The 15,000-nt window shown below is 35.1% G+C and overlaps 3 protein-coding genes across 3 annotated transcripts in view; 1 reads left to right on the top strand and 2 right to left on the bottom strand.

The window, feature by feature from the left end:
• The window catches only part of fam174c (family with sequence similarity 174 member C), a 254,975-nt gene that overhangs the window by 21,331 nt on the left and 218,644 nt on the right, over window positions 1-15,000 (bottom strand). The window lies entirely within an intron of this gene.
• Window positions 1,309-15,000, top strand: part of LOC308086384 (syntaxin-6-like) — a 26,676-nt gene continuing 12,984 nt past the window's right edge. The window contains exons 1-6 of the mRNA XM_080429904.1: window positions 1,309-1,434; window positions 5,590-5,757; window positions 6,565-6,658; window positions 8,467-8,538; window positions 10,599-10,727; window positions 11,383-11,489. Of these exons, the coding sequence (XP_080286030.1) occupies window positions 1,400-1,434; window positions 5,590-5,757; window positions 6,565-6,658; window positions 8,467-8,538; window positions 10,599-10,727; window positions 11,383-11,489 (605 nt within the window). The 5' untranslated portion in view covers window positions 1,309-1,399. The remainder of the gene's footprint in view (window positions 1,435-5,589; window positions 5,758-6,564; window positions 6,659-8,466; window positions 8,539-10,598; window positions 10,728-11,382; window positions 11,490-15,000) is intronic.
• On the bottom strand, window positions 7,639-8,312 carry LOC308087373 (uncharacterized protein; the record flags this gene model as incomplete). The annotated part of the gene is made up of 3 exons (XM_080431166.1): window positions 7,639-7,728; window positions 7,993-8,062; window positions 8,260-8,312. Coding segments are annotated over 3 exons (213 nt in total), but the record flags the coding sequence as incomplete, so codon positions are not given.

Below are 15,000 nucleotides of genomic sequence, written 5' to 3'. Positions count from 1 at the left end.
TGACCTAAAAGAGTACTTTGAGGAGGCTGCCATTCAAAACTGGCCCCTGTAAAGGTCATAACCTAACCCCCCCCCCGCCCCCCGCCCCTTTTTTCTCAAACTTTTTACTGTACAGTGTACATATTTTACATTTTCTTATTTTTCATTTCTAAACTGTTTATATGATGTTCTGCATAGTAGTGTTTATCTGTCTGTCATTAATGCCTCTATGGATTTTGTACATGGACCCCAATGGAAACACGTGTGTGCGTGTGTGTGTGTGTGTGTGTGTGTGTGTGTGTGTGTGTGTGTGTGTGTCTGTGTGTGTGTGTGTGTGTGTGTGTGTGTGTGTGTGTGTGTGTGTGTGTGTGTGTGTGTGTGTGTGTGTGTGTGTGTGTGTGTGTGTGTGTCTGGAAACACATACTATGAATCCAACTATATTTATTAGAGTTGCAAATGTACTTAGTTGTTACACTCTACAACAAATATCTTCACAAAAATATCTGATCTACAAGCTCAAAAGGCGTCGCAACCCTAACCCTATATAGAATATGGATTGATATTTAAATATCAGCATAATATTAATATTTTAAGTTCCCAAACTGTATGAGAATTATCATTGTAGGAGAAGATAGAAGTACCTGGTTTATCCACTGGAGGGCAGTGTAAGACCAACATACATCACACTACAGCTTCCAGAGCTTCCATGTAGATGATTAATGAAGTTATTATTAATGAAGTTATGAATAATGAAGTTATGAATAATGAAGTTATGATTAATTAATGATTCATGAATGAATAAATAAATGATTGAATGAATGAATGAATAAATGAATGAATGATTTGTGTATGGTAGAAAATAACAGTGAAACTGTAAAGAAAGTAAAACTAATGAATGTAATATAAACAAGATAAACGGACTGTTTCCTAAACTAACATTCATTTAAGAGGAATGTTAATTAAACTAATGAATGTAATATAAACAAGATAAATGGACTGTTTCCTAAACTAACATTCATTTAAGAGGAATGTTAATTAAACTAATGAATGTAATATAAACAAGATAAACGGACTGTTTCCTAAACTAACATTCATTTAAGAGGAATGTTAATTAATGTCACAATTTGTAAAAAAAAAAGAGAAAAGAGAAAGAAACGTAATTTAAGGAAAAACGAAGAAAAGTAAAAAACAAACAAACCAAATGAACATAAAATAAAGGGTTGTTATTTGCTGTGTCCTCTGTACAGTGTGAGATACGTCTCCCTGGCAACCAACCACAACCAGCCAATCACAGCAGGGCGGCCGTCCCTCCCGGCCCTGGGATCGTGTCTTCTTTACATGGTGTGAGCTGATGTAAACAAACCCAGGCTGAACACAACATGTAGTTTAATTACATTTCTGTTCATTACAATTAAACATCATGTCGATGGAAGACCCTTTCTTCGTGGTTAAAGGGTAAGAAATGACTTTAAAGCAACAAGAAGGCCGAAAATAACATGTTGTATAGATCTGTTATCTGATGAGGCTAGCTGAGCTACATGCTAGCATGCTATGCTAGCAGGACAATAGAGATGTTAATCTGTCTGAATGAGACGTTATTTCTGTTTGAATGCTTTTAGTTTTAAACTACGTGTTTTAATGCTTTAAACTACATGTTATGCTTTAAACTACGTGTTTTAATGCTTTAAACTACGTGTTTTTAATGGATTTAAAGGGTTTTAAAGTAGTGTTTAAACTAAATGTTTCTAAAGTAAAGCTAACATAGAATGATGCCTCTTTGGTGGTTAAATAGTGTGTAATAATAATGTAACATTATTGATATCACTCATCCTGTATGGCAGTGGTTTTCAAAGTGGGGTCCGGGGACCCCCAGGGGTCCTTGAGGGTGTTCCCTCTTATCCCCTTATCTATCTATATATATATATATCTATACATCTATCTATATATATCTATATCTAACATAAGTAGTAATTGATCATACTACAGCGTCACACTGAAGTATTTAAAGTAGCAGATCTACAAGATACTTTTGCTATTAATTCATGTCGTTATGGCCTGGTTCCAAGGCCACAACAAACAAGGGGAAACCACACGGAGGGTTTTGCAAAAAATAAGTGTTAAGTTTAACACATTAAAATGTTACAGTAAATCAAACAATTGAAGTTTCCAACTTAAACAAACAGGCAGGAAACATATTGACCACTTTAACTGACACTAAATAAACATATTGACCACTTTAACTGACACTAAATAAACATATTGACCACTTTAACTGACACTAAATAAAGGCAACATAAACCAAGGTGTTCTTCTGTGTGGAAGAGCTGTAGAGGACAGAAGAAACAGAACATGCAGAGAGCAGGTCTCTTATAGTCTATGAGGAGACAATGGCCAGGTGTCTCCCCTTCCTCTGATTGTCTCTGACTCCGCCCTCCAAACCAGCCCTGCAACAGATGATCAGGCTCTACTAGAGATGATCAGACTCTACTAGAGATGATCAGGCTCTACTAGAGATGATCAGGCTCTACTAGAGATGATCAGACTCTACTAGAGATGATCAGGCTCTACTAGAGATGATCAGACTCTACTAGAGATGATCAGACTCTACTAGAGATGATCAGGCTCTACTAGAGATGATCAGGCTCTACTAGAGATGATCAGACTCTACTAGAGATGATCAGACTCTACTAGAGATGATCAGGCTCTACTAGAGATGATCAGGCTCTACTAGAGATGGTCAGGCTCTACTAGAGATGATCAGACTCTACTAGAGATGATCAGACTCTACTAGAGATGATCAGACTCTACTAGAGATGATCAGGCTCTACTAGAGATGGTCAGGCTCTACTAGAGATGATCAGACTCTACTAGAGATGATCAGGCTCTACTAGAGATGATCAGACTCTACTAGAGATGATCAGACTCTACTAGAGATGATCAGGCTCTACTAGAGATGGTCAGGCTCTACTAGAGATGATCAGGCTCTACTAGAGATGATCAGGCTCTACTAGAGATGATCAGACTCTACTAGAGATGATCAGGCTCTACTAGAGATGATCAGACTCTACTAGAGATGATCAGGCTCTACTAGAGATGATCAGACTCTACTAGAGATGATCAGACTCTACTAGAGATGATCAGGCTCTACTAGAGATGATCAGACTCTACTAGAGATGGTCAGGCTCTACTAGAGATGATCAGACTCTACTAGAGATGATCAGACTCTACTAGAGATGGTCAGGCTCTACTAGAGATGGTCAGACTCTACTAGAGATGGTCAGGCTCTACTAGAGATGATCAGACTACTAGAGATGATCAGACTCTACTAGAGATGATCAGACTCTACTAGAGATGGTCAGGCTCTACTAGAGATGATCAGACTCTACTAGAGATGATCAGACTCTACTAGAGATAATCAGACTCTACTAGAGATGATCAGGCTCTACTAGAGATGGTCGCTTAATATATATTAGTAGCTTAATGACTAGTATTAACACATTAAGTGCCAGAGTTTTATTAAAACAGGGTACATCTAGTGCTGGCATATCTTACCATTTCCGCTGATATGTTGCGTGCTGTAGAAGCCACGACGAGGACGCGGATGTAAACAAGTGATCGCCCATCGAAAATGGCTTTTTTCCACCACGTTAAAAAGAAATGGAGACATGAAGATTTTTGTCAAGGAGTTATAATGGGAGCGGACGAGAGGAAGTTTTTTTGGCATGGATCCACATCCATCCTCTCCTTCTTAGAGACTCTGTGGATGATCCCAAAGTTGCATTAGAGCGCCCCATGTGGAAATGTTTTCAAAAACTGTCCGGACCGTTTTTGGCACACAATGTGTTAACATTCTATTGTCTTTTTTATGTCCAATATATTTGTATTTAAGTTCATAAAGTTAACATAAGTAACTAAATGCATTTGAAATTAATTACAAATGTTACTTTTCAGGATTCCAATTCAAAAATAGCACGAAAAAAATCTGGATTCCAATTCAAAAGTAGGAAAAATAGCAGATCTACAAGCTCTAAACACGTCGCACTGCGAAGCGTTTTGAGCTTGTAGATCTGCTATTTTAGCTACTTTTGTGTGACAGAATGGCGAAAAAAGTTAAAATACGGAGAGTTTCCCTCAGATAGAGTCAGTTAGAGTGAGGACCTTTAGTAAACTCAGACAGTGTTTCCCTCAGATAGAGTCAGTTAGAGTGAGGACCTTTAGTAAACTCAGACAGTGTTTCCCTCAGGGAGAGTCAGTTAGAGTGAGGACCTTTAGTAAACTCAGACAGTGTTTCCCTCAGGGAGAGTCAGTTAGAGTGAGGACCTTTAGTAAACTCAGACTGTTTCCCTCAGGGAGAGTCAGTTAGAGTGAGGACCTTTAGTAAACTCAGACAGTGTTTCCCTCAGGGAGAGTCAGTTAGAGTGAGGACCTTTAGTAAACTCAGACAGTGTTTCCCTCAGATAGAGTCAGTTAGAGTGAGGACCTTTAGTAAACTCAGACAGTGTTTCCCTCAGATAGAGTCAGTTAGAGTGAGGACCTTTAGTAAACTCAGACAGTGTTTCCCTATTCCCTTTTTGGCTCAGGTCACCCCTGTCAACGTGACGCGTTGTGAGCCTGTAGATCTGCTATTTTTGGTGAAGAGACCCAGAGTCACTGAGGTGACCTCTGACCCAGAGTCACTGAGGTGACCTCTGACCCAGAGTCACTGAGGTGACCTCTGACCCAGAGTCACTGAGGTGACCTCTGACCCAGAGTCACTGAGGTGACCTCTGACCCAGAGTCACTGAGGTGCTGCTGCCTCTGGTCCAGAGTCAGAAGACCTTTCTATGTCTATGGTTCAGGCAGTGTGTTATAATGTGTGTATTTTGTTGTGTGGGTGTTTGTTAGGGTGTGTGTAATAATTTGTGTATTTTGTTGTGTGGGTGTTTGTTAGGGTGTGTGTATTTTGTTGTATGGGTGTGTTTGTTAGGGAGGTTCAGAAGGCGGTGTGTATTATAATGTGTGTATTTTGTTGTATGGGTGTTTGTTAGGAAGGTTCAGAAGGCGGTGTGTATTATAATGTGTGTATTTTGTTGTATGGGTGTTTGTTAGGGAGGTTCAGAAGGCGGTGTGTATTATAATGTGTGTATTTTGTTGTATGGGTGTTTGTTAGGAAGGTTCAGAAGGCGGTGTGTATTATAATGTGTGTATTTTGTTGTATGGGTGTTTGTTAGGGAGGTTCAGAAGGCGGTGTGTATTATAATGTGTGTATTTTGTTGTATGGGTGTTTGTTAGGGAGGTTCAGAAGGCGGTGTGTATTATAATGTGTGTATTTTGTTGTATGGGTGTTTGTTAGGGTGTGTGTATTTTGTTGTATGGGTGTTTGTTAGGGAGGTTCAGAAGGCGGTGTGTATTATAATGTGTGTATTTTGTTGTATGGGTGTTTGTTAGGAAGGTTCAGAAGGCGGTGTGTATTATAATGTGTGTATTTTGTTGTGTGGGTGTTTGTTAGGGAGGTTCAGAAGGCGGTGTGTATTATAATGTGTGTATTTTGTTGTATGGGTGTTTGTTAGGGAGGTTCAGAAGGCGGTGTGTATTATAATGTGTGTATTTTGTTGTATGGGTGTTTGTTAGGGAGGTTCAGAAGGCGGTGAACACCGCTCAGGGCCTCCATCAGAGATGGGTGGAGCTTCTTCAGGATGGGGGCGGGGCTTCTAAAGAGGAAGTGGACTGGACGACCAATGAGCTGCGAAACAGCCTGAGATCCATAGAATGGGATCTAGAAGATCTGGATGAGACTATTAATATCCTTTTATTATTATTATTATTACTATTAATGTTATTGTTATTATTATTATTACTATTAATGTTATTGTTATTATTATTATTAATATTACTATTATTAAGACCTAGAAGATCTGGATGAGACCATTAATATCCTTTATTATTATTATTATTATTAATGTTATTGTTATTGTTATTGTTATTGTTATTGTTATTGTTATTGTTATTGTTATTATTATTATTACTATTAATGTTATTGTTATTATTATTATTAATATTATTAAGACCTAGAAGATCTGGATGAGACCATTAATATCCTTTATTATTATTATTATTATTATTATTATTATTATTATTATTACTATTACTATTATTATTATTATTATTATTATTACTATTAATGTTATTAATGGGAAATTAAGTAAGTATTGTTGAATCATTCTTAACTTAATATTTAAGTATTGTTGAATCATTCTTAACTTAATATTTAAGTATTGTTGAATCATTCTTAACTTAATATTTTAAGTATTGTTGAATCATTCTTAACTTAATATTTTAAGTATTGTTGAATCATTTTTAACTTAACATTTTAAGTATTGTTGAATCATTCTTAACTTAATATTTAAGTATTGTTGAATCATTCTTAACTTAATATTTAAGTATTGTTGAATCATTCTTAACTTAACATTTAAGTATTGTTGAATCATTCTTAACTTAATATTTAAGTATTGTTGAATCATTCTTAACTTAATATTTAAGTATTGTTGAATCATTCTTAACTTAATATTTAAGTATTGTTGAATCATTCTTAACTTAACATTTAAGTATTGTTGAATCAAACCCAAAGAAGTTCAACCTGGATGCAGTGGAGTTATCTAAGCGTAAAGCCTTCATTACTACTACCAGAAATACTGTTAAAGTAAGTATACTACTACGACTACTACTACTATTACTACTACTATTACTACTATTACTACTACTACTATTACTACTACTACTATTACTACTATTACTATTACTACTATTACTACTACTACTATTACTACTATTACTATTACTACTATTACTACTACTACTATTACTACTACTACTATTACTACTATTACTATTACTACTATTACTACTACTACTATTACTACTATTACTACTATTACTACTACTACTATTACTACTACTACTATTACTACTACTACTATTACTACTATTACTATTACTACTATTACTATTACTACTATTACTACTACTACTACTATTACTACTACTACTATTACTACTATTACTACTACTACTACTATTATTACTACTACTACTATTACTACTACTACTATTACTACTATTACTACTACTACTACTATTACTACTACTACTATTACTACTACTACTATTACTACTATTACTACTACTACTACTATTATTACTATTACTACTATTACTACTACTACTACTACTACTATTACTACTACTACTACTATTATTACTATTACTACTATTACTACTACTACTATTACTACTACTACTATTACTACTATTACTATTACTACTATTACTACTACTACTACTACTACTACTATTACTACTACTACTATTACTACTACTACTATTACTACTATTACTACTACTACTACTATTATTACTACTACTACTATTACTACTACTACTATTACTACTATTACTATTACTACTATTACTACTACTACTACTACTACTACTACTATTACTACTACTACTATTACTACTACTACTATTACTACTATTACTACTACTACTACTATTATTACTATTACTACTATTACTACTACTACTATTACTACTACTACTATTACTACTATTACTATTACTACTATTACTACTACTACTACTACTACTACTATTACTACTACTACTATTACTACTACTACTATTACTACTATTACTACTATTACTACTACTACTATTACTACTATTACTACTATTACTACTATTACTATTACTACTACTACTACTACTATTACTACTACTACTATTACTACTACTACTATTACTACTATTACTATTACTACTATTACTATTACTACTATTACTACTACTACTATTACTACTACTACTACTACTACTACTACTACTACTACTATTACTACTACTACTTTTACTACTACTACTATTATTACTATTACTACTACTACTATTACTACTATTACTATTACTACTATTACTACTACTACTACTACTATTACTACTACTACTACTATTACTACTACTACTACTATTACTACTATTACTATTACTACTACTGCTATTACTACTACTATTACTACTACTACTATTACTACTACTACTGTCATTACTGTATTGAACGGTCAAAGCTTAGCTTAGCACATGTCAAGTCAGACAAACGTAAACCCTTGACTTCCGGTCGCTTGTCTTCAAAATAAGAGCTCTGTAAAATGTTACTACTACCATGGTGGTAGTAATAGTAGTAATAGTTACTACTATTACTACCATGGTGGTAGTAATAGTAGTAATAGTTACTACTATTACTACTGTGTGCCCTTGACTTCTACAACTGAACTGATGTAAAGATGAAACTCTATCATGAAAAACAGTTAATTATTGAAGTTATTACATGTAAAGTTATGAAAGCGTTTAATTGTTTCCTCTTGTAGGAGATGAAGGACCAGATGAGCAGTTATTACAGTTATTACAGTTATTACAGTTATTAAATGTGAAGTTATGCATTGTTTCTTGTAGGAGATGAAGGACCAGATGAGCAGTCCTCAGGGTCCTCAGGGTGCTGCCATGACCGACCAGAAGAGCAGACAGGTAGGATCTACTAGACTGTGTTAGGGTCAGGGGTCAGGGGTCAGGATGACAGACAGGTAGGATCTACTAGACTGTGTTAGGGTCAGGGGTCAGGGGTTAGGATACAGACAGGTAGGATCTACTAGACTGTGTTAGGGTCAGGGGTCAGGATGACAGACAGGTAGGATCTACTAGACTGTGTTAGGGTCAGGGGTCAGGATGACAGACAGGTAGGATCTACTAGACTGTGTTAGGGTCAGGGGTCAGGGGTCAGGATGACAGACAGGTAGGATCTACTAGACTGTGTTAGGGTCAGGGGTCAGGGGTCAGGATGACAGACAGGTAGGATCTACTAGACTGTGTTAGGGTCAGGGGTTAGTGTAGGGTCATCAGGGGTTAGTGTAGGGTCACTAGGGGTCAGGGGTTAGTGTAGGGTCATCAGGGGTTAGTGTAGGGTCACTAGGGGTCAGGGGTTAGTGTAGGGTCATCAGGGGTTAGTGTAGGGTCACTAGGGGTCAGGGGTTAGTGTAGGGTCATTAGGGGTCAGGGGTTAGTGTAGGGTCATTAGGGGTCAGGGGTTAGTGTAGGGTCATTAGGGGTCAGGGGTTAGTGTAGGGTCATTAGGGGTCAGGGGTTAGGATGACAGACAGGTAGGATCAACTAGACTCCACTCAAGAGTTTTTGAAAAACTTTTTTAAAAGTAGCCGATCTACAATAGTTTTCTTTATTTGCTCAACTGAAGCTCTAGTCTAAAAGCCTGATGAATCATCCTCACACATTCATTAGTCTCTCACTAATCTACAAGCTCTCACACGTCACAACGTACATAGTGTTTTTAATGTTTAAAATAAAGAATGTGGACAAAACTTCAGTGTATGAATGTAGATACTGATGACAAGTAAGACGCGTGAACGCGGGAAGCGAAAGCCAAAAAAAAAGTAACCAATAAAATAAAAAAAAAGAAATACAAAAAAAATCTGCGTTAAAAGGAGCATCTTAGAAAAATACAAATTCACCAAAACAAAACAAATGTTGAACAATTCAACAAAGTGTTTGAAGTGCCTGTTTCACCCACTTCCGGGGGGCGGAGCCAAAATCCGAGCCCGAAGTATTTGTTCGTAGACCCTCACTTAGGGGGGGTAGAAAAAGTTTCGGAGCGATTCGGGCACTTTTCATTTAATATGGGGTTTCAATGGGGAGTTTTTAGGAGCCTTCTCCGGGGCGTGGCTTCCGGGGGAAGGGGCGGGCTTAAACGCAACCTTGACAGGTGTGTTCAGTTTTCAAAGACCTTTCATTTGATGTATGGTACGTCTATATTGGACATTACTTGGCTGCACACAGGCAGTGCAGTGAGTGCAGCACACAATACTGCACACAGAGACGCAGAGAGACACACAAGCCGAGCACGGTGTCATAGTAAGCTCCACTTGCGCCTTCGGCGCGCCTCCTTCCGCTGCGTTGGCAACAAAACATCAGCTGTATGAATGTAGATACTGATGACAAAACATCAGCTGTATGAATGTAGATACTGATGACAAAACATCAGCTGCATGAATGTAGATACTGATGACTAAACATCAGCTGTATGAATGTAGATACTGATGACAAAACATCAGCTGTATGAATGTAGATACTGATGACAAAACATCAGCTGCATGAATGTAGATACTGATGACTAAACATCAGCTGTATGAATGTAGATACTGATGACAAAACATCAGCTGTATGAATGTAGATACTGATGACAAAACATCAGCTGTATGAATGTAGATACTGATGACAAAACATCAGCTGTATGAATGTAGATACTGATGACTAAACATCAGCTGTATGAATGTAGATACTGATGACTAAACATCAGCTGTATGAATGTAGATACTGATGACTAAACATCAGCTGCATGAATGTAGATACTGATGACAAAACATCAGCTGTATGAATGTAGATACTGATGACTAAACATCAGCTGTATGAATGTAGATACTGATGACGTCAACAAAGTAAAATAATGACCTGTGTGTGTGTGTGTGTGTGTGTGTGTGTGTGCGTGTGCGTGTGTGTGTGTGTGTGTGTGTTTCTAGGGTCTACTAGGTGAGGCTGGCTCAGGTGTTCCTGTCTCTGAACCGGCTGCTGATAAATACGTTCGTTTAGACCGACAGCTACAGACTGCTAACTCCCACTTCATAGAGGAGCAACACACACAACAGCAGGTACACACACACACACACACACACACACACACACACACACACGCCAAACTTTCCATGGTAGTTAGAACTGCAGACTCACTCCCAACTTTCCGCCGTAATTGATAGAAAATAAGAATTGTTTTGGATGAACTACTCCTTAACTGTCTTCCATGATACAAAAGTAACAATTATTCATATCTATTTGCTGCAGCCTACACAATGCTACACAATGCTACACAATGCTACACAATGTACACAATGCTACACAATGTACACAATGCTACACAATGTACACAATGCTACACAATGCTACACAATGCTACACAATCTACACAATGCTACACAATGTACACAATGCTACACAATGCACACAATGTACCCAATGCTACACAATGCTACACAATGTACACAATGCTACACAATGCTACACAATGCTACACAATGTACACAATGCTACACAATGTACACAATGCTACACAATGCTACACAATGTACACAATGCTACACCACGTACACACATACACGTTTCCTTCATAGATATCTATATAGAATAACTTCAAATGAACACGTGTGTGTGTGTGTGTGTGTGTGTGTGTGTGTGTGTGTGTGTGTGTGTGTGTGTGTGTGTGTGTGTGTGTGTGTGTGTGTGTGTGTGTGTGTGTGTGTGTGTGAACAGTTAATATCAGATCAACAGGATGAACAGTTGGAGTTGGTTTCTGGGACCATCGGAGTTTTAAAGAACATGTCTGAACGTATCGGCATGGAGCTGGACGAACAATCTGTGTAAATATGAATCATTAATAAGGATTATTATAATATGAATTATTATCATTAATACGAATTATTATCATTAATATGAATTATTATAATATGAATTATTATCATTAATATGAATTATTATAATATGAATTATTATCATTAATATGAATTATTATCATTAACCCATTAACTGCCAGAGGTATTTTCATATTTTTTTAGCCAGTGCCAGAGATTTTTCATTGAAAAAAAAATGTACTCAGAATATTATTATTATTTTTTTTTTTTTCAGTTCACGTAGATCTACGCGATTGGCACGTGGCGGCTTTAAATAGGTTCGCGTAGATCTACGTGATTGGCAGTGAATCAGTTAATATGAATTATTATAATATGAATTATTATCATTAATATGAATTATTATAGTATGAATTATTATCATTAATATGAATTATTATCATTAATAAGGATTATTATAATATGAATTATTATCATTAATATGAATTATTATAATATGAATTATTATAATATGAATTATTATCATTAATATGAATTATTATAATATGATTTATTATCAATATGAATTATTATCATTAATAAGGATTATTATAATATGAATTATTATCATTAATATGAATTATTATAATATGAATTATTATCATTAATATGAATTATTATCATTCATATGAATTATTATCATTAATATGAATTATTATAATATGAATTATTATCATTAATATGAATTATTATCATTAATATGAATTATTATTATTAATATGAAATATTATAATATGAAATATTATAATATGAATTATTATCATTAATATTATAATATGAATTATTATCATTAATATGAATTATTATAATATGAATTATTATCATTAATATGAATTATTATAATATGAATTATTATAATATGAATTATTATCATTAATATTATAATATGAATTATTATCATGAATATGAATTATTATCGTTAATATGAATTATCATTAATATGAATTATTATAATATGAATTATTATCATTAATATGAATTATTATCATTAATATGAATTATTATCATTAATATGAATTATCATTAATATGAATTATTATAATATGAATTATTATCATTAATATGAATTATTATCATTAATATGAATTATTATAATATGAATTATTATCATTAATATTATAATATGAATTATTATCATTAATATGAATTATTATAATATGAATTATTATCATTATTATGAATTATTATCATTAATATGAATTATTATAATATGAATTATTATCATTAATATTATAATATGAATTATTATCATTAATATGAATTATTATAATGATTACTTCATTAACTCAGTGACTGCCAGAGATCTATAGTGTTATGACCCTGGTCTAGGGGAACCAGAGAACATAGAGTTAAACATCATCTATATCTATGTGTTATGACCCTGGTCTAGGAGAACCAGAGAACATAGAGTTAAACATCATCTATATCTATAGTGTTATGACCCTGGTCTAGGAGAACCAGAGAACACAGAGTTAAACATCATCTATATCTATAGTGTTATGACCCTGGTCTAGGAGAACCAGAGAACACAGAGTTAAACATCATCTATATCTATAGTGTTATGACCCTGGTCTAGGAGAACCAGAGAACATAGAGTTAAACATCATCTATATCTATGTGTTATGACCCTGGTCTAGGAGAACCAGAGAACATAGAGTTAAACATCATCTATATCTATAGTGTTATGACCCTGGTCTAGGAGAACCAGAGAACACAGAGTTAAACATCATCTATATCTATAGTGTTATGACCCTGGTCTAGGAGAACAGAGAACATAGAGTTAAACATCATCTATATCTATGGTGTTATGACCCTGGTCTAGGAGAACCAGAGAACACAGAGTTAAACATCATCTATATCTATAGTGTTATGACCCTGGTCTAGGAGAACAGAGAACATAGAGTTAAACATCATCTATATCTATAGTGTTATGACCCTGGTCTAGGAGAACAGAGAACATAGAGTTAAACATCATCTATATCTATAGTGTTATGACCCTGGTCTAGGAGAACAGAGAACATAGAGTTAAACATCATCTATATCTATAGTGTTATGACCCTGGTCTAGGAGAACCAGAGAACACAGAGTTAAACATCATCTATATCTATAGTGTTATGACCCTGGTCTAGTAGAACAGAGAACATAGAGTTAAACATCATCTATATCTATAGTGTTATGACCCTGGTCTAGGAGAACCAGAGAACATAGAGTTAAACATCATCTATATCTATAGTGTTATGACCCTGGTCTAGGAGAACCAGAGAACATAGAGTTAAACATCATCTATATCTATAGTGTTATGACCCTGGTCTAGGAGAACCAGAGAACACAGAGTTAAACATCATCTATATCTATAGTGTTATGACCCTGGTCTAGGAGAACCAGAGAACACAGAGTTAAACATCATCTATATCTATAGTGTTATGACCCTGGTCTAGGAGAACCAGAGAACATAGAGTTAAACATCATCTATATCTATAGTGTTATGACCCTGGTCTAGGAGAACAGAGAACATAGAGTTAAACATCATCTATATCTATAGTGTTATGACCCTGGTCTAGGAGAACAGAGAACATAGAGTTAAACATCATCTATATCTATAGTGTTATGACCCTGGTCTAGGAGAACCAGAGAACATAGAGTTAAACATCATCTATATCTATAGTGTTATGACCCTGGTCTAGGAGAACAGAGAACATAGAGTTAAACATCATCTATATCTATAGTGTTATGACCCTGGTCTAGGAGAACCAGAGAACACAGAGTTAAACATCATCTATATCTATAGTGTTATGACCCTGGTCTAGGAGAACCAGAGAACATAGAGTTAAACATCATCTATATCTATGTGTTATGACCCTGGTCTAGGAGAACCAGAGAACATAGAGTTAAACATCATCTATATCTATAGTGTTATGACCCTGGTCTAGGAGAACCAGAGAACACAGAGTTAAACATCATCTATATCTATGTGTTATGACCCTGGTCTAGGAGAACCAGAGAACATAGAGTTAAACATCATCTATATCTATAGTGTTATGACCCTGGTCTAGGAGAACCAGAGAACATAGAGTTAAACATCATCTATATCTATAGTGTTATGACCCTGGTCTAGGAGAACCAGAGAACATAGAGTTAAACATCATCTATATCTATAGTGTTATGACCCTGGTCTAGGAGAACAGAGAACATAGAGTTAAACATCATCTATATCTATAGTGTTATGACCCTGGTCTAGGAGAACCAGAGAACACAGAGTTAAACATCATCTATATCTATAGTGTTATGACCCTGGTCTAGGAGAACCAGAGAACATAGAGTTAAACATCATCTATATCTATGTGTTATGACCCTGGTCTAGGAGAACCAGAGAACATAGAGTTAAACATCATCTATATCTATAGTGTTATGACCCTGGTCTAGGAGAACCAGAGAACACAGAGTTAAACATCATCTATATCTATGTGTTATGACCCTGGTCTAG

The sequence above is a fragment of the Gymnoscopelus braueri genome (assembly GCF_963280865.1).
Source record: "Gymnoscopelus braueri genome assembly, chromosome: 6".
Lineage (NCBI taxonomy): Eukaryota > Metazoa > Chordata > Actinopteri > Myctophiformes > Myctophidae > Gymnoscopelus > Gymnoscopelus braueri.
This window is presented reverse-complemented; position numbering and strand designations above follow the sequence as displayed.